Below are 19631 nucleotides of genomic sequence, written 5' to 3'. Positions count from 1 at the left end.
TCCACCCTGCTCACATAACTAGGTAGAAGGTGCTGCTGAAGGAAAAGCTGATAAGCAGAGAGGCTCAGAAAACCCAAGATGGCCTTGCAGACAAGAAACTCCAGGCCCCTGTTATTCATGCCTCAGTTCAAAGATTTCTAAATCCCCTGTAAGGACCTGAAAGTTCCCTAAGTAAGAAAATTCATCCCTGTCTTAATATGAGCAATGCAAATCATCTTAGGGATAGCCATTAATAAAACAAAGACTGAAATGAGTGTGTGTAATGATGAAGCCACCCCAATGGCTGGATAGGGTGGACCCCCAAGGCAGTCCAGTCTCTCTGGCTGAAGACCTCTTGCGAGAGAGAACATATTGCCCACATGTGGAACTGGTTCTACTGTTTACATGCTCTCCCTGTGGAAACAGTAGTACTTCTAATATTGAATCAAAGTCTATTCTTGTTGTTTTGGCTTTGGTGGCAGCAGAAAACAGACTTCTGCTCTTTCCTTCCTGGGGAAGAGAACGCAACATGTTGCTCCTCGGAATATTAGTTATAATCACTTATTTAAAGCCTTCCTTGTTGGTTTTTCATGCCCATGACCACCTCAGCTGTATTCCCCAACGTCCAAGCCCGTTTCAACTTATTTATATGTTTGGTAAAGATCTGGTTCACACCATGAGCCGAGCCATGATCTGTTCAACTATTTATTTCTTGAATAAATCACACTGAGTTCATGCAATACACTAAGCCCAAACCAAACCCAGTATGTCTTAAGAGCTTTATGAGAATGATCTAAAATGTCGCTGGAGACCGAACCGGAACTGGATGTAGTTGAGGCTGGAGTACCGTAACACCCTGGAATGCATCATCTATGGATTCAGATTGCACTGGTCCTTTCTGTTGCCGTATCATTCTGCTGCTAGCGCCCCCTCAGTTGATGGCAAAATGATCAGCCCGAGATCCCTCTGACATATACAACTGCTAGGCCAGATATTCTCTATTCTCCGTTTATGTATATTAACATTTTAATTCACCATGTGCTTTCCCCTAATGCGTGCTTTTGCATCTGTTTCTATTGTACCAAAGTCTTTGAATTTTATACTAGACTTCTGAGATATTACCAATCCCTCCCAGGTCTGAGTCACCTGTAAAAAATGGAAGGAATCCTTCAATCACTAGTATTTTTCTATTCTCTTTTTCCAAATGGTTCTTAAAAACTAGGAGAAGGAGAGTTCTAGGCCTCCCTTAGGCATGAAAGCTGGCTTGGGCCAGTCTCTCTCTCTCAGCCCAACACATCTCACAGGGTTGCTGTAGTGGGGAAGATAGGAGGCAGGTGTATTAGGTGTGTTTGCTGCCTTGAGTTGACCAAATATTAAAAAAAGAATGGGATAAAAATATAATCACCACCACCACCACCTCGACAGGATTATCTGCTAACTGCATTTAGCCAGTCTGCTCACCAAAGTCTCAAGGGGGACTTAATCAAATGTTTTTAACTGACGAATTACATCATTCTAAGTTAGGAAGATGACTCAAGCGATCGGTCTGCCAGGGTTAGTTCAACTGGACTGAGCAAGCAGGAGCACTTAAAGAGGACTGAAATCAGAGTCTGGGAGGTAGAAACATCCAATTGCAGAATTCCGTCCCCAGCTACTTACATTGCCTCCATCATCACCGTACTTCAAACAGAGAGCACACTGCCGGTTGTCTTCCACATCTGGAGGAGGGGCAAGTTCTGGGCTGTCATCCTGGCTTCTGTCAGAACCTCAAAGCAAACAGAAAGAATTAATTCCTAACAAAGAGTATCAGGAAGAAACATGGAATGGGCTTAACCGTGGGGGGAACCAACTGATTTGCAAAGACTTTGCTCTTTCAAGCAAAGCAGTCTAGGCCATGATACAAGTACCAGAGGGGCGCTGCATGGATTTCATTCAGGCCCTGCGAGACAGTGGACAACTAGGCACCTCTAGCCAGGTTCCTCTCCCTGTCAGAGTTTAACAGAAAAGTGCTCCCCCAAAGCATGTCCTCCAGATATAGTAATGTGAGAGAATAAGGCTCAATTTCTCACTGGATAATGGTGGGGTAGAAGGATGTGGTGGAGTTGGGGAGTCTGGCTCTCCAGGCCCTTTGGATTTTGGAGCTGGAATTATTTTCTTCATCAGGGGGGGTTGCTGAGCACAAAGGTTTTCTTCACGTTCCTGCCACTGCGCATAGTTATGGTCAAGGGATGGGGGCAAGACCGCATTGGGCAGCATTCCACTGCTAAAAGACAACAAGAGACAGGGCCAAAAGTCAGATGCAGCTCTCAACTCCCCAAAGCCCTTCAGATCATCCCTGCAGAGCAAGGCGAATGGCCTCACGTCCCTTCTGGGCAACCAAAGCGCAGAGGAGCACCAGAGAATCCCCAATTCCTGACTCAGATGGCTCTGGGGTCAACCATGGTTGCTGCACCGAGCCAGAAAGACAATCTGGAAATCCCACATGATTTTCTAGGGGCAGCATTCAAGGGGTACCACCTTGGTTCTCAATAGGCGACCAATCAGTTACCAAGAGTGACTTCAGGAAGGAGAGCAATTACTTACTTTGCTGTGACCTTGTTTGGTTCCCAAAATCTTGACTTCTTTACACTGAACCAAGGAAAAACTCGCTCCATTTGCTAAAGCAGAAAACCAGTTTTTAATAAGATTCAGCATCACTTTGCCTGGTGTTAAACATTTAAGAAAACTGTCTCAGCGCTCTGCAAATTTACTAGAATGAGGAATCTAGGACAGGTTTAAAAAGTCTGTCCCTCTGGAGAACCAGGGCCACTCTGGGAGTGCAACCTTTCCTCGAGGCAGTGGTAAAACACAGCCTACCCGAATGAAGCAGGACTTCACCACGCTGTTGGCCTTCTTGAGTTCCGGCTGCCCCCCATCTGCGTTGATCGCGGCTTGGATTATCTTGACCAGGTCATCACTGAACTCCAACTAGATGGGAAGGTAAGATCCACCTTGCTGTGGTCTTTAACCCGCAGGAGCCATAGACCCTCATTTCGTTTTCACCTGGTGGTACCTGCACAGCCGCTGCTGTAGCAAAACTTGTACGCCCTTCTTCGCTCACAGGACATGAGGGGAAAAGGGGCAGCATGGATCCCACACCCAGGCAACTTCGTGTCAGGCAAGAAGTTGCAACAAGAATGCTATGTGTCAATGGCCATTTCAGAGCAGCTCCACAGTCTGTTTTAACTTTGATTCAATTTCCTCTCCATCCCAGCAGAAGTACGGAAAGTGTGGGCAGCAGGCTATGCCGAGACCTACCACAGAAGGATAGCCTCCCTGGTCCATCTTCCTTTTCACGCCTTCCAGGTCGAGTGGTGGCTGCTCTTCCTGCTTGCCAACCTCTGTCAGGACAGGCGGGTCTGGGCCTTCCGGAGAGCTCTGGGATGGTGCGCTTTCTTCTGTTTCAGGGTTCAGGTCGGGAGGTTTGGCTGCCTAGAGATAGACAAGAGGAGGAGGGCAGAATGTTTTCTGCAGAATTTTACAAATGCACAACATAGTAATCGAGGGGAGAGAAGTTACTTTCACACCTTAGGAAAATCACTGGCCTGCCTCTTGGACAACCGAGCTCCTCAAGCTCCCTTTCCACAGAACTGCAGACATCCACGCCTAGTACATTACTGTTTGACACATTTTTAAACCTACAGCCCCTTCAAAATTCACACAGGTACTGTTGGGAAACATGGGCTATGTTGAAAACTTGTAAAATTTTGGGCAATGCACAAAGATAAAAAAGCAGCTGACAAGGGAGGGCTTCTTTGCACCATGTCTATGAAGCCAGGGAATTAACAGCTACTTTGGAATGGAAAAATGGGGGACTCCTGCAGTGATCCACTTGGCAGAGGGGGGATCCAGGACAACCTCGTAAGTTCTGCCAGGGCCTTGGGAAGCTGCTACTAGAGAGAGAAGGCAGCATGGTTCTAAAAGAGCTTGTTGCTGTAGAGCAGCCTTTGTCTGGGACTCCTCCAACTTTAACTGATACAGGATCGTCATTGCCATATGAATTCTGGTGGTCGAGATACAAAATCGAGATACCTGTGATGTATGAAATTTTCTCTCCCCCACCCACGACTTAGGACTTGTGATGCATGGTTAATTTATTTTATTTTATTTATTTTCTATCTCGCCTTTATTATTTTTACAAATACCTCAAGGTGGCTAACTTACCTAATACTCCTTCCTCCTCCCATTTTTCCCCACAACAACCCTGTGAGGTGAGGTGAGCTCTTTTTTTTCATAGAAATTCTACATTTCCAATAACAACTTTTCATAGACAGACAGTCAGTCGGTTTTGGAAGGAAGAAAAGACAGACGTACCTGTCGATAACGTAGTAAATGGCTGGTTGTCCTAGAATTCAGTAGGGCTGTCAAAACTTGCTTTAAAGAAAGCTGGAGCTCTTTCTCGAGTGCCAGCCGCCATTCAGGAGGATGTTGCTCAGTGCAATTAATGCAGGTGTAAGCCACACTCTCTGGAAGGTTAGAGAGGATTTCATACATCTCATCTGAAGGAAGAAACGACAACGGTTATGGGTGCCAGATTTCAGAAGGATGCCTTGCCCAGTGGCAGAACAGAGGGTATGAGAATAAGGGCCTAACTCAGCGCCCACATGTGCCCTGATGTCTCCGGACCCGGACAATGTGGTGCCTGGCAACTCAGCAATCTTATGCATGAGAGGAATGTGCCCTGCTGGACATCTTGAGTGGGTATATGTATAGTTTCCTAGTGTAAGTAGACTAATGCCTCCCTCCGAGATCCAAGGCAACAACTCTGCCCTGTAACTGGGTTCAATCCACAGCTCAACACAACTGCAATTCCGTTCACGAGTGCTGGAGGAATTTCTGGATACCAACCTTTACTGAGGAGTTTCCCCACCTTTTCTTACACCACAGTGATCTGCAAAAGTAATCTAAGGGTGAAGTCTGTTGACCGTAAAGGCTCCTCCTCACCAGAGAGGTTTTCACACTTGGAGTGAACCCAGCGGTCACATTTCCCACACTGCATCATCTTGCTTTCATAGTCGTCGTCATCATAGCACTTGTCACAGAGGGGGCAGAAGTTCCCTGCAAGCAGGACAAGATAATGCAGTAGGCCCACGCAGTCAGAGCGCCAGGGCTAAACATCAGTCTGGGGATGACTCATAAAGCAAGCACGGCTGCTGGTAAATTCTGTCACCGACTGACAGGGGAAAACCCTCTTTACTAGCTCAGTTCAGTGATGGAGTTTATACAACCTGGTTTGTAAAACATGGCTTATTGTGGCTGATTTAATGAGCCCCAGCTAAAGCAATGCGTGTCTTAGTGTGATTGATGCATCAGGCAGTGTGTAGCTCCACACAGGAAGCTGTTCACTACCCCCCTTCTGGGGGCAATCTGGAAAAGTAAGGGTCTCCCTTCAGGTGGAATGGCTGCCAGCCCTCCGAGGCCCCCGGGCCTCAGCAGTGTGGTTCAGTCGTTCCCAGCCTTTCCGCACCTTTAGCGAAGAGTTTGGCACAATCGTGGCACAAAGAGAAATCATGGGACCACTGCGCATCCCACCCTTTGCCCGGAGTCGTTGCTCCACAGCTCTTGCAGCGGACACATTTGGTGCAGATCTAGAAAGAGAACAAGAGCTCGTGCTTTTCTCAAGGATTGCTCACTCTCCGAGAAGTATTAATTTATCTCTATCAAACTAGATACAAAATTCAGTTAAATGAAGAAATCACAACCGCCAAATAAAAAGGTAACCAGCAAGAAACGTGTACCTGAACATGCCTATTTTGCCCAGAAATTTGTACACCACCTACTCTCTTTCCTTTTTCTTAAAATGACTTTTGTTACAAGCAACGAAGTCTACCTTAGAAACACCCACATTCCTATGACAAACTTACCCAAACTTTCTTCTTCTTGGTAGGCTTGGTTGGGTAGTTAGGTCCCAGGCACTCTGGGTGATAGCTGTTCCGGCACTTGTTACACTCCAACAATTGCTGTGGGGTTGTAGAAAACAGCAGTAACATTCAACAAAGCCTGAATACAGCATTTTAGGCCTCTAGACATCTGTCCAGACCAATTTGGTCACCAGGCTGCCATCCAAGCAGCCCTTCATTCTAACATTAGGCCCATGCTCCAGAGAAAGAACTGGGCAGGCACCAGAAACTGAGGTTGTTACCTTGGAGGCCTGATGCTGTCTCCCACACACGTGGCAGAACTTGCAGCGCCGACAGCACCAGTTTTCCAGCTGGTCTTCCAGGGGGCGTTCGTTAACCTCTAAACAGAATTTGTGGAAAGGCTCACAGCAGACCTGGCAATACACAAACTACAAGCAAACAAACAAAATCAGCCAATCAGGTATGTCTACTGCATCCCTCTCTCTCATTAGCTTAGCTCTGATGGATTGGTTCTTAACTCAAGCTGCCTTGAGCGTCTAACTGAATTGGAAAGCAGAGTACAAACTGAATGAATGATTGCATAACATCCCCACCTATTAACATCCAAAGTAGTACAAAATTAGGTCCATAAACAAAATCATTCAGAGATGCTTTTAGACCACCTTCCAACTTCAATTATTTGTCTATGAGCAATTTTGCTTCTGCAGCCACCCCCGACCCTGCAACAAGCAAAAAATATTTATCAGGCTTAGGAAGAGCCAAGAAAGCTGGACTGGCTTGTGGTTTCAGGGGCAAATAAAAACCTTTTAAAACAACTGATGATTCTGCAAAAATAATGAATTGTTTTAAGGATTCAATTCCATCCACATGTAACAAATTTAACTTAATGCAACTGAAAAAAAATCACACCTGGACACTCCCTCTGAGCCCTTACCTCCACGTTCCCGCTGCTGGCACACAGGAAGCAGACAACTCTGGGAGTTATAGGAATGGAGGTTAGGATACCCAAACCACCCATTTCCCAAACGCTTTCAGCCTCACAGTCCTCCTAAAAAGCACAAAAGCAAGAACCTGAGAAAGGAATATCTATGCAAGGCCAACTATTGTGCAGATACCAGGGACTGGGACCATCAAAATTCACTCCTGCAATGCTCTAGTTGCCTGCTAAAGCATATGCTGTTTTCTTCACTCTGGTTCTTACGCAAGTGATCATTAAACCCTCAAAAGCCTCTTTATGGAACTGCTAGGGTTCCCCTGGTAATTCTCCATCGTTCTGCCATGCGCTCAAGGCTGTTTGCTCCAAAGGAAGCAACTCTCAGCAGAACAACGTTGTGGAAAGTGAGGGCACTGTTACCACCAGTTAGAAAAGCCGTGGTCCCGAGGGAGAAAGCAATGCCCAAAGCCCTCTTGTCACCTTGAAGTCCACTCGGATCCTGTGAACACCATCTGTCAGGGGCTTCTGCTTGGAAGTGTTGTTGTTTGATAAAGGGCTCAGTGTGTTGAGTGTGCTATTTTCTGGCTTGCTGACTGGTAGGGGCTTCTCCTAGAAAGTTGGGGGACAAAATATTTCATTTCTTATTCCTCAAACGTGCCTCAGAATAGATTAATTGAACACACAGGCACCCTTGCCTACCCTGTATTAAATGGCCAATCTTAGAGCAAAATTACTGATGAGTTATCACCACCACCAGACAAGAAGCAATATGGCAGAAATACTACATAGATATTATGTACCTGGTTTTTCCTAAAAGGCCAGGAATGCTAGTATTTTGTACGTGTACGCACACACAACCTTTTTGGGGGCCAAGGTTTGTACTTGGCCTTTGGATGGTGCACTGGGTCTGGGTCCTCGGAAGGGAGCAAGGTCAAGATAGGGCCTTAAGTATAAGGACACAATCATAGCACACTTTTTTCTCTCGAAACAAGACGAAACATTAGGTTACCTTTTCTTTTGGTTTCTGTTTCACCGGTAAGCTTGGACGAGGAATGATTTTCTTCTGTCTGTTTTGCTCAATGGCTAGAAAAAGTGCAAACATACTTTGTAATAACCTAAGATTTATCTCTAGAAGTGAAGAGGCATTTGGGACCTTGTTAGAGCAGAAAACAAGATGCTTTCCACTTTTTGCTTTACCATACTGCTCTAGAAACAAACCTCATTTTTCCCCCTTAGGATAATGCGGACAAGTTATACCCCAGCCCAGTTCCTAGTCTCCAATGAGATCTGCTTTTTCTGCTCTAGGCATGGGCCTAGATTAAGCTGAAAGACAGAAGCAAGAGGAATGCTTCGTCCTGGTATTTCCACAGCACTGCATGCTTTGCTAAAGAAACAGGGCGTGCATATGGCAAACTAGCACATGTAAGAGGGAGAAAAAGGACAAACGATTACGAAAGAGAAAGGCGAGTCCCGCTTATTGTGGAGGGAGCATCCACTGCTTCCTCACGTGGCTGTCAGCACCATAAGCTGCTCCCGCTTGCGTGAGAGCCACGAGGTGGGGCACTTCTTCCCCGCTGGAGGCGGCAATACAACAGGGAGGGAGTTCATTCTCTCCAAAAAGCAGGCTCGTTGGTCTCGGAGAGGCCGCCAGCCGTCCCCAGCGCCCATTGACACGTACCTGCTTCTAGTGGTGGTGCTAGTTTCTTCTTGGGCTCGGCAAGGATGGCTTTGGGGGCTTCCTTTCTGGGTGGGCCGGAGCTGGGCAGCTGGGTGGGGGGCATGGGAGGCGGCGCTTGTTTGCTGGTTTTCCGGGAGGCAGAGGGAAGAGCCTGCTTGGGGTCTGGAACTGGGGGCGGCAGCGGCCCTTCCTCGATCTTTTCTTCCCCAGTCTTCCGGGCAGGCTCGCTGCCCTTCCTTGAGGCATGGTCCTCTTTCCCCAAAGCAAGTGGAGGAGCTGTTGCTTTTTGCCCTGGCTCCCCCTGGATCTTCTCTTTCTTTTCACTGGGCTTGGATTTCTTCTCCTTTTTTTTCACAGCTGCAAAGCAGAAAATGAGTTTCGACACAATTGCCACCCGCATCTGGACCTGCTCCCTTTAAGGCACCAGCACCCCACATCTTCTCGCTCTCCAAATAAAAGAGCTTCCTACCTTTGGCTTGTTTCTGGAGATAAGCTTTTGATGGCATCCACTGCAAATTCTGACACTTCCTCATCCTTTGGAAAGAGAAAAGGAGGAGATGGAAAGACACATTACTAAGCACACCATGTGAGGGTTCCTCTTCTGCCAGCCCTCGCTGCTTCTGACTCACAGACTTTCTGGGGGGGAGAGGGGCATCCTGTGAAAAGACATCCCCTGGGGCTGAGCACCAGAGACATTCAACCCCTCAAAGCCCCCAGGTAAGTCTGGGCACCTAAACTGATCACACCCAACAGGACATGCTTGGTGGCATCAGCCTTTCAGCTGCACTCAAAAGAATCAAAGCTTGAGGCTTTGTCCAAAGGAGAGAAGAGGAAGCACAAGCATTCCCCTTCTCTGTCCAAACTCTGACTGGCCAGGCAGCCCAAGTCCAAGTGATGGAGGGACAGACTGTTCAGAGGAAGAATCACACAAGGGAGCCGCTCTCCTGTTTCTCTTGGCTTTCATGGAGGAAAAACCAACACCAAAGTGGCAGAAAGTGGCAGCTGCCTCAAGCATGGCAAAGATCTTTATCTGAGCTCCCCTCTGCTCCAGCTACACATGCCTGCTCCTCCATGGCCACTGCCCGAGAAAGAAGCCATCAGAACCCAGCTGCCACTTGGATGAGAAGGGCAGAAACTGAGCCCAAAGCATGGGGAAGTCTGGGGTCCTGTGCATCTCCTCTACGGGAGTGGAACAGATGTTTTGGGGTCCTCCACGGTCCCCAGGAAGAGTAGGCCCTAAGGAGGCCTCCAACCGACACACTTACTTGCAGCACTGCTTTTTTATGTTCCGCCCGCCAAACTTTGGCTTGTCCAGACAATTTGTGCAGACGCCACAATCCTCTGGGACCTGGCAGCCCGGACACTGCCCACAGCGCCTCGACCGCCGGCCTTTCTTCACCGGAGGCTCCGGAGCAGCCTTGTTTCTGGTTACTGGCTTGATGGGCTTGATGGGCAGCGCGAGGGGCTCAGCGTCTTCTGACCCAGCAATGGAGGACTTGTCTGTCAAAGAGAATGCCTGCCATTAATCCAGCAGCCAACAACAGAGAGGGGGGTGAAAATGGTGCTGCTTGCATTTTTTCTAAAGGAGCACCACAACAGGGCCGATGCAGATGTTTTTGAAGAACCGCTCTTCCATTCTGCAGTCACTCTTATGTTAACTTCTAACGCCCCTTGATATAAAGAAAGGAATTCTGCCTTTCTGTGCAAATCAAAATATCTACCATCGTTCCCCATGGAAGACAGTATCTTCTCCCGTTCTTCCCATGGTAAGGCACTCAGAGTAGGCATGTCGTCTGGGAAGACAGCCCGCTTGCGGCCGAGGGCTACGGCTGCCCTCCTGCAGACGTGTTTGATGCGTGGACCTCGCACAGAGGTTTCTGAGGAATCGCTCTCTTGACCCTAGATTCCGGCAGAGAAACAGATGGAAACAGTCGGCCCTAACAATCATCCTGCTGAGCAACTCAAACCCAACAGAGAAGCATGGCTGACAGGTTTCCTGGCCTTCCCTGAAATCGTACTTCCAAGGGGGTCCTCTCCCACAGGACAGCAAAAAGTAACATTTTGCCTAAACCCTGCAATTCTGCAGTTTTATACACAAAACACATCAAGTTGCTCAGTGTGTACGAGCTCACACAAAGCATCTACTAGAAATAACAGCAACAATACTGCAAGACGTTTAGTGGCTTCTTATATATAACATCCCAAGACTGCTGGGATGGGTGGGGGAAAAAGAAAAAGTATGAAAGAAGTTTTAAACTTTAAAAAAAGAACCTCTCTGCAGTAATTCAGAACTTAACTCTTCCCCTGAGATGTTTGGTCTAGAGCTACAAAATGCTTTGAATTCAATTCCAAAAAGATGTTCTGGACTGCACTGGGGTGTGAAAGGTGCACCCATCCATGAGCATTAACAGAGGTAGTTACAGAGTTACAGCCACAAGCCATTCCTGGAAAGATGCAGCTGCTGTGTTCCCATTCTCATGGGTGCTAAAGTTCCTTGCAAAACCCTAGCAAGATCCCATAGGAAGGCAAGACACGGGAAGCTTTAAGCAAACAGCTTAAGGCATACCAATGCTCAAGAGCAGCAGCAGCAGCACAACACTGAACATTTTCTGGTTCACAGCTTCTGAGTTTGCTTAGCGAAGCCCAGGGACCGGTCTCACTGGCACCTTTTCAGGATGCCCGTGTCAACTGTCTTGCCTCACTATTCTGTCTGGGGAGCACTGCCCTTTGTTGCCTTACCTACTATCTTCACTACACTACCTCCCTTCTAAAGCCACTGTTTTTGGGAGATACCTGTCCTTTGGGCTGATCCACCTGCTTAAGAGACTTGCTCTTCTCAATCTTACATAGTTGGGCTTTAGCTTTCTTCAGGAGGCTGGCCACCCTCTTGTCAGTCATTGGAAGTTTGTCAGCATGAGCCAGTACTGAGCTGATGGAGGAATGCTTCACAGGGCCAACCGAGGCAGCAGGAAGATGCAAAGACTCTTCCTTTTCTGCAGAAGAGGCTGCCAGACCAAGTTCCAGGCTCGACTTCTCTAAGCCCCCTCGGGTTTTCTTGGGGAGCTTGGTCTTGATGGTGGCCGAGTCCACAAGAACTACAGCAGGGACATCTGCTGCTGGATCAGCAGCTGTCGGTTTCCTCCGCCCTGCAGGTTTTTTGGCAAAAGAGGCGGCTGCTGCATCTTCACTGACAACCACCTTTCCTTTAGAGCCTCGAGTTGACGGGAATAAAGCAGAGCTGCTCTGGATTTCTGAAGCCCTCTTCTTCTTCTCTTTCCTGGATTCACGTTTGTTTTCTTTCTCCCTGTCTCGATCTCTTTCTCTGTTCTTCTCCTTCTCGGGACTGTTGTCCCTTTCCTTGTCTTTGGATAGCTCCTCAGTGGCTTTGTCTTTGCCCCTGGTCCTCTCTGTTTGGGGACTTGGTGTGAACCAAGGAAAAAGGGGAGCGGTGCCGCCGGAGAATGGCTCGGCAGGAAGGCTCGCCTGCTTCCTCGGCCTCTGGCTCTTCTCTGCTGATTCCCCCGACTGGGACAGAGAATGTGAAGGAAAAGCAAAAGTGGTGTTTAAGGCACTAGTGGTAAGGGAGCCCACGGAAATACTTGTTAGGGAAGGAGAGACTGATGATGATGGAGGGAGCGTGGAAAGGTCAGAGGTGCTGAGTCTTCCGCTTCTTGTTCTCATGGAGTGTGAAGGAGACCTTGGTTCCGATCGAATTGGACTGAACACTCGCCTCTTTCGTTTTCTTGAAGAAGCTGCTGTTGCAGTGCCTCCTGTAGCGCTTCGACTAATTGAAGATGGCAATGTTACAGACTCAAAGATGCGTGAGTGCGCCTCGCTGGGAGTGAATCTTGGAGCTCGCAACAGGGGACTTCTCTTCTGTAGATCAAATCTTGTTCCAGAATGAAGAGGAGAAAATAAGCGGGCAGGAGCCGTGGCCCCAGGAGAGGTAAAGCCAGCAGCAGCAAAGCCCACATCCTCAGGTGTCAGGGGTGGCGGCCTGAAGTTATCAAAAATCGGCTTGCGGATAAGACCTTCTTTGGCATACTTGGCAGAGGAGAAGTACTGGGGTTCAGATCTAGAGGGCTTCAGAGAAGTCCAACGAAATGTTGGTTCTCGGAGGATCGACTTCCGTTTCTCTTGCACGGGGGCAGCAGCAGCAGAAGGTAAGAAGGGTGATGCCAAAGGAATGGTGGGAGGCATGAGCCAGGGCGCGTGGTCAGAGATGCTGGCTGCAGGCTGCAGTGGGGGAGGTGGGGTGAGGAGTGGGGGAGGCGGTGAGGAAGAAGAGGATGGCTGTTGGGACACGCTTTGGAGGCTGGGCAGCTTTTTAGCTGCTTTCGGCACAAAATTCTTCTCTGCCATTGAAAACCTCCTCCTGCTCCTCCTCTCTCCACTCTCATTATCAGGGGAAGTGGACACTGGCAAAGAAGCATGGACTTCTGAAGTGTTGTTGCATTCTTCTGAGAGAGCCTGCATCTCTTCGGAGGCCTGAGAATCTGTGGATGTATCAACGCTTGGACTGCTGGACCTTGAGGAATCTGAAGATACCTGGGATGAGTGCTGAGATGCGACACTGGACTTCTCGCTCGACTCACAAGAGGTAGCACTGAAGCGACTGTTTGGGGTGGACTCTAAGCGGGCTATTTTAATTGGCGGATCATAGTCTTCATCTTCAATGAAACGCTTGGGAGTCTTGATAATCCGTGAAGAGATGGCGCTCACGACAGGCATAATGAACTGCCGAATATTTTTGAGCTGAGTCCTTCCCTTCCGGCCCTGAAGCTTTGCTGCTTCTTTCTCCATTTTCTTTTGAGCGCCCTTTTTAGCCTTCTGCAGGAGCTGCTTGGCAATTGTGGCATCTGTCCTCTTGCAGGAAGGAATAATCCTTACTGGTCTGCGAGGGCTCTGTCTGACTGTTGGCTTTTCATCTTTGGGGAGTGATGGTACACCTTCTCTCTCTTTTCGTGCCCTCTGGACTTTCTCCAGCTGGGAACTTACAAGAGCTGGCATAGTTTTCAAGCGATCAGAAGATGGCGGCCTCCCTCTCCTGCGTACAATCTGAACCCCTTTCCTCCCAATCTGGAGCTTCCCGGACTTGAATTGAGACTTCAGTGGAGAGAGTTTGCCTGCTCTTAATTTCTTAATTTTTGCAGCATGCTGAAAGGTAGCGGATGGTGCCCGCTTTATTTTCTTCACATTCTCTTTTTCTTCCTTCCCTCCTTTCTGAGCATCTGGAATGCCCTCTTTATGGCTGATCTTGAATTTCACACTGGTAAGTGCAGGAGGTCTCCCTCGACGCTTTTCTCCACTTTTAAATTCTTTCCTCTTTATTTTTTCCATGGATGTAGGTTCCAGCTTGCTTGAAGGTGAATATAGTGGCAAGGACTCTGATAGTGCAGCTGGACTTCGGTCTGAACCGTTCCGGGGTCTCCCACGAGGTTTACGTGCACTAGCTTTGACTGAGATTGCAGAAAAAGAACAGAAATGGGTACATTAAACAAGGAAATCCTTGTTTTCAGGCATGATACAAAATGAAAAAAAGAATGAGGCAAGAAAAGGAAAACAAGGAAGTTCTAACATTACATAGTTTTATGAGTAACAGATCAATGTCTGAACTGTATACAAATAGGCTCAGTATGCATATGTAGTCTACTAAGATTATAATGCTAGAAGAATTGATTCAATCCGTTTACCTGGACATAAATTAAGTCAAAAATCTACAATGGCTGGGCATGAACAGGAGAAGTCACCCTGGATCTTTCCTTGTTGGGTTACAAACTAGCCCTAGGAGCTCAACAGCAAGGGAAGCTGGAATTCCTATTTCCCAGCTACTTCTACTAGCCATAGATTAAGACACTATGAACAACCCAGAAACCACATTTCTGACTTTAAATTTCATTTTTTTCCACGAGGATTTTCAAAGCAGACTTTAATAACAGAGTTCATTTACATTACCATTAGAGGGCATTTCACTTGATCACTTGAAAAATACATAATGACTAGGACAGAATCAATGGGAAGGAGGTTGTGTATGGCTGGAACACCCAAAGGGGTTGATTAACTTCCAATGGATTAAATTTAGTCCAAACAGACTAAGTCATACCATCCAGTCAATCATGCACAGGAACATTTTACACATTATAAACCCAGTTAATGATTGACCTAATCTTCAGAAAAAAAGCTGGACAAAGCCACTAAAATACCTCCCTGTTATGCCAAGACCCAGCAGCAGAGAACTCATCTTCCAAAACGGACAGACTGCAGCAGCCAAGACTCACTTTACACTGTCTGTGATGTAACAAAGCCCTGCCAATATTCTCCTGCTGCAAAAGCTCATGAGATATAAGTCATTTCTGAGAAATGGTATGGGGAATCTTATAGTGATACAGCGCGCCCAAAAAGATGCAAAAAAGATCTATAGTGATTTCTGACTTTAGGGTCTGTAAGTCATGGTTTACAGGTTACTATACTGCACAGCCCTGTTTGTTTGTTTGTTCATTCATCAAATTTATATAGTTACCAATCTCACGAAAGTGACTCTAGGCGGTGTATAACAATGCAATAAAACAATAAACATATAAACAATCATTACCTAAAAAGGTCACTTGTCCCCTGGGGTTCCCAGGCCTGCTGGCATAACCAGGTCTTGAGGGAACTTCAAAACCTCAGGAGTGACAAGGCTGACCTCACCTCAGGGGGGAGAAGGTTCCACTGTGCAAGCGCCAGAGCAGAAAAGGCCTGCCGCCAGGGCCTGCCAATGTAGCTCCCTAGATGACGGAATCCGCAACATGCCCTCCCTGCTGGATCTGGTGGGATGGGCAGATGAAATCAGGGAAAGATGGTCCCTCAAATAACCCTGTCCCATGCCATGAAGGGCTTTAAAGGTCAACACCAGCACCATGAATTGGACCCAGAAACAGACTGGTAACCAGAGGCGTAGCAGAGGTGTAATGTGTTCTACCAAAAACACACGTAATTGCCCATGCTGCCACATTCTGCACCAGTTGAAGTTTCCAGATACTCTTCAAGGGCAGCCCCATGTGGAGTGCATTGCAGTAGTCCAACCAGGAGGTGACCAGGGCATGAGTGACCATGAGTAAGGCCCCACAGTCCAGGAACTGGCGCAACTGGCACACTACGAAGATGTGCAAAGGCCTCCTAATCATGACTGCCACCTACTCATTGAGCAGGAGTTGAGAGTCCAGGAGAAACTCCAAGTTGCGCACAGGGCCTGTTTGGAGCAGTGCAACCCCATCTAGTACCAATGATGGTATAGTCCCAGAACCAGAGGGCCTCAAAACCAAAAGCCACTCAGTCTTGCCAGGGTTCAGTTGAAGCCTGTTGTTCCCCATCCAGACCCTCACAGCTTCCAGACACTGGGATAAGATATCCACACCATTACTTAATTCGCCAGGAGCAGAGATGTACAACTGGGTATTATCAGCATACTGATGATACCTCACCCCATGGTGACGGATGAACTCACCGTCATCATGTAGATGTTGAATAGGAGAGGAGAGAGCACTGACTGTTGGATTTTCTTCCATGTTGGGAGTCTTGTTTTGATCTGGGCAGTAATGTGGCTTTTACTTGTGTTTTTAATATATTGTTGGACTTATTGTATGTCACCCAGAATCTTCTTGGAGTTGGGTGGCTTCAACAAATCCAATGAAATAAGCAAATAAATAATAGTATGCAAACCTAGCCACTATGGCTCTATGTAGCAAATAATAATTGAAAAAAGCTATGGCTTAGTGTACTATATGAAGCCACCAAAGGCATATTTCAGGTTGTAGCACTCAGTAATACATTCATCAGACCAGCCACATCTAAATCCCATTAAAGCAAATTCCACTGAATATGGTTCAGATTGCAGTAGATTGAATTTACCTGTGCGGGATTTGGGGGAATTGGTTCCTTTGGCCTCATCATCTGAGCCAAAACCTAGAAATTGCTCGTCCTGCAAAAAGAGAGAAAGAAATGGTTTAAGTAAAAGCTATAGTGAAAATGAAATACAGTTGAGAAAAATCAACAGCACTGCCAATTGCCTGTTCTCAAATAACTGGAGGTTGAAATTCATTAGCAACACATCTGCTGTGGCATCTGCTGGATTGACATAGCAGGAATCACAGGCTACCAATAGAAATGCAGCATAAAGCCCAAAAGGCAGCCTGGGACAAGCCTTGGGTTATGGAGCTCCTCTGAACACCTGGAAAAAAACCAAGAAAGCCCCATCTTTAAGACTGTTCTCCAGAAAAAACATTTTTGCAGAAGGTGACGACTGGGGAAGGCAATGGCAAACCACCCCGCTATAGTCTGCCAAGAAAACGTCGTGAAAGCACCGTCCCCCCAAAGGGTCAAACATGACTCAGTGCTTGCACAGGGGACCTTTCACCTTTCACACAAGGGAAAGTCACCTCTTTTAAGAGCCACTTCTTCAATAAATGCTGTTTTAGAACATATAAACAGAAGGCTGTCTTTACAGCAATCACTTGTGACATCCATCTACAAATAGGCCTAGTAATTTCCACAGCAGAGGGAACAGAAGCTTCTCAGTGGGTGTGAGCAAAGAGATGGCTAAATGGAACCTCCATGTTTAGGGGCAGCAATCTGGGTGAGAGTAGAACCAACAGCAGGAGCCAATGCCATTGCCTTATGCTGTACATTGGGCTGTTGCATGGCTAGCATTTCAGCTCAGTCTGCAGCTGAAAAGTCACCAACTATCTGCTCCCTTGCTAGTGCTGGCTCTGTCACTATGGCAAACTCTGAGCCACGATGTTTTCAAGCTTTTTAGAAGTAAAAAGGCTGGAACTGGCCTAGGATCTCTCTGGAGCCTAGGCTGCTGCATCTGACAGGCATACCAGCCTCCTCTGGGCAAGGACCTTTAGCACAATGCTTGAGATGTTGCGGACACTGTCGGCTCCCCAGTTTTGCTCCTGCTATGTCAGGAACCATAGGTTCTGCTTCCTGCTTTCTGCACTTAAATCTTCCACAAGATTCTCTTGCCCTCTCTTAATGAGTACCAATCATGCCCTGGCTCATGAACTTCCAGGACCACCTCCCCACTCACACAGAGAGATCAGGGTACTTGACGGCACATTTGGAACATTCATTCTGAGAAGAGACAGGAAAAGAGCCATGTGCTGGGAAAAGTCGCTTGGTAGAAAAGCTGCCTTCCCATATTTTTATTTTGATACTTGTGCCCTCACTGAAGGGGAAACAAAGAGATGGGTTGATTTGGGGCATTAAATTGCAAGATCTCTGATTGGTATTATGTGGTTTATCTTTACACGTGTGAGAGAGAAAGCAAGAGCAGGGTATGCATGAAATCTCCTCTGGGAAAATGGCAACCACACCTCCTCTGAAGCGGTGCTTTGCCTATGACAAAAAGGGACTTGGGGACCGGCTCTATGGTCCAAGCTCAGCTCAGCCCATCAGCCTGTGGAACTCTGGGAAGGCTCCGGTTTTGCACACAGCCATGCAGGGAGCCGCTCTGCCAGCCCCTCCCCTTGGACACGTGGGGCTCCCTGCAAGAGGTAAACAATGTTTGGCTGAGGACGGGCAGAGGCGCTGGGGCAGAAAGCACAGCAGCTTCAGCTCAGCAGGGGCTGCTCTAACAAGCACACAGATTCTAAGCAGGGACGGATCTACAGACAAGCCAGCAGAGAGGTTTTGTCGTGCTACCAAAGTTTCATACTGCCAAAGTCTATTTTTCTCTTTCCAGGAAGCCATGTTTTATCAGTCCAAGAAATTCTGAAAGAAACTGCAGCCAACTAATCTCAGACAAGGAAAGAGAGTTTTTCAAGATCAAAAGCTGCAAGTCCTCCAGCGCTTCAACAACTGAGTTACGGCTCCGCCGCCACTCCTTCCTTCTGCGTGGTGCAGCTGGATGAAGGACGGAGAGAGGCGCAGAGTGGAGGTGCCAGCAGCCTGGGAGTCCCAATGCCCCAGCAACTCAGCTTCTGAATTTAGCCACCCCAAGCTCCTGTTCTTTCCAGTTTTCCCCTTTCCCTTCCAAGCCCAACAGTCAACAACCTTAGAGCACGGTTTCATTCAGGATTTACTGCATCATGACATAACCACCGAGGATGTCAAGCACAGCAGATACCCAAGAGTGCATGAATGGACAGCAAACTCTGCTCCTTGACAGACTTGCTAAGTCACCCCCGATAGCTGGCTATAAGAGTTTTCTGTGTTTGCTCTGCTCACTCTTTTCCCAGGCACTTCCACTGGCAATATCCCACAGCCTGGGTGGGTACATCCTGATACTGCTACCCTGGGGGTGCTGTCCTATGCCATCAGGAGAGAGTGACCCAAGGGGGCACTGGGTATTGTTTGGAAGCCATGACTAACCTGGGACTTAAAGGCCGCTCTTTTGGAAAGCCCCAAATTCAGGTGTGACTTTATGAAAAACAGGGCTTGTGCCACAATTCAGAGCACTCCCAGAGTCCCCCAATGGGAGGAGATGGGCGGGGACAAATTAAATAAATTAAATAAAAATAAATAAAAATTTTAAAATGTCCGTTGAAGCTAGTCATGGACTTGGCTGGCCCCACGGCTCTCTCTCCCCCCCACATATATATTACAGCCAGAGAGAAGAAACATTCATGTGGTAGGGACTGGGGTGGAGTGGAATGGAGAAAAATAATGTCAAAAACAGAAAAGCCCTCCACTCACATTTGCCTTCACAAATTAGATCCAGCTGAGCCTCTTGGAAAAACTGCCTTCTTTATTTTAACGTTCTATTTATTTTCAAAGGCCAAATGCTGATTTGTACAAAATGAAAATGGTGACTTTTCTAGTCAGGTATAATATATTTTATTCCATAATTGCAACATATGGTTTTGATGCCTAAAGACTTACAGCCATGTAGTAGCTTGGCTGATCTAGAAGTTAGGATTGATATGGCTAATCCTTGGACGGAAGACCATCTGGAAATACCAGAGTTTCAGGCCATACTGGAAGTTGAAAAAATATCCCAAAAGAAGACAGTAATTCTATATTATTGCCTCCACAGTTGATCACTGCATGTTACTACTGACATGTGCCTTACATATTGATGCAGTACTAAAGGCCACAAATAACTCTTCTGGGAAACGGGACAAATGCTATTCCAATTTAGTCAAGGTTGTATGCTTGT

General features: G+C 47.3%; 1 protein-coding gene across 2 annotated transcripts in view; it reads right to left on the bottom strand.

Moving 5' to 3' along the window:
- The window catches only part of KMT2A (lysine methyltransferase 2A), a 50322-nt gene that overhangs the window by 19224 nt on the left and 11467 nt on the right, over nt 1-19631 (bottom strand). For both annotated transcript variants that reach the window (XM_063310854.1, XM_063310855.1), the window contains exons 2-20: nt 16382-16451; nt 11285-13950; nt 10213-10390; nt 9757-9991; nt 8961-9025; nt 8492-8848; nt 7823-7896; nt 7294-7422; nt 6814-6927; nt 6161-6307; nt 5883-5978; nt 5486-5606; nt 4963-5076; nt 4333-4517; nt 3277-3450; nt 2836-2946; nt 2563-2636; nt 2049-2242; nt 1639-1745 (exon numbers count right to left, since the gene is read on the bottom strand). In XM_063310854.1, coding sequence (XP_063166924.1) covers nt 1639-1745; nt 2049-2242; nt 2563-2636; nt 2836-2946; nt 3277-3450; nt 4333-4517; nt 4963-5076; nt 5486-5606; nt 5883-5978; nt 6161-6307; nt 6814-6927; nt 7294-7422; nt 7823-7896; nt 8492-8848; nt 8961-9025; nt 9757-9991; nt 10213-10390; nt 11285-13950; nt 16382-16451 — 5211 coding nt within the window. The remainder of the gene's footprint in view (nt 1-1638; nt 1746-2048; nt 2243-2562; nt 2637-2835; nt 2947-3276; nt 3451-4332; nt 4518-4962; nt 5077-5485; nt 5607-5882; nt 5979-6160; nt 6308-6813; nt 6928-7293; nt 7423-7822; nt 7897-8491; nt 8849-8960; nt 9026-9756; nt 9992-10212; nt 10391-11284; nt 13951-16381; nt 16452-19631) is intronic.

The sequence above is a fragment of the Candoia aspera genome, chromosome 9, assembly GCF_035149785.1.
Source record: "Candoia aspera isolate rCanAsp1 chromosome 9, rCanAsp1.hap2, whole genome shotgun sequence".
NCBI classification, from domain to species: domain Eukaryota; kingdom Metazoa; phylum Chordata; class Lepidosauria; order Squamata; family Boidae; genus Candoia; species Candoia aspera.
The sequence above is the reverse complement of the archived record's forward strand: the minus strand, read 5'-3'. Positions and strand labels throughout refer to the sequence as shown.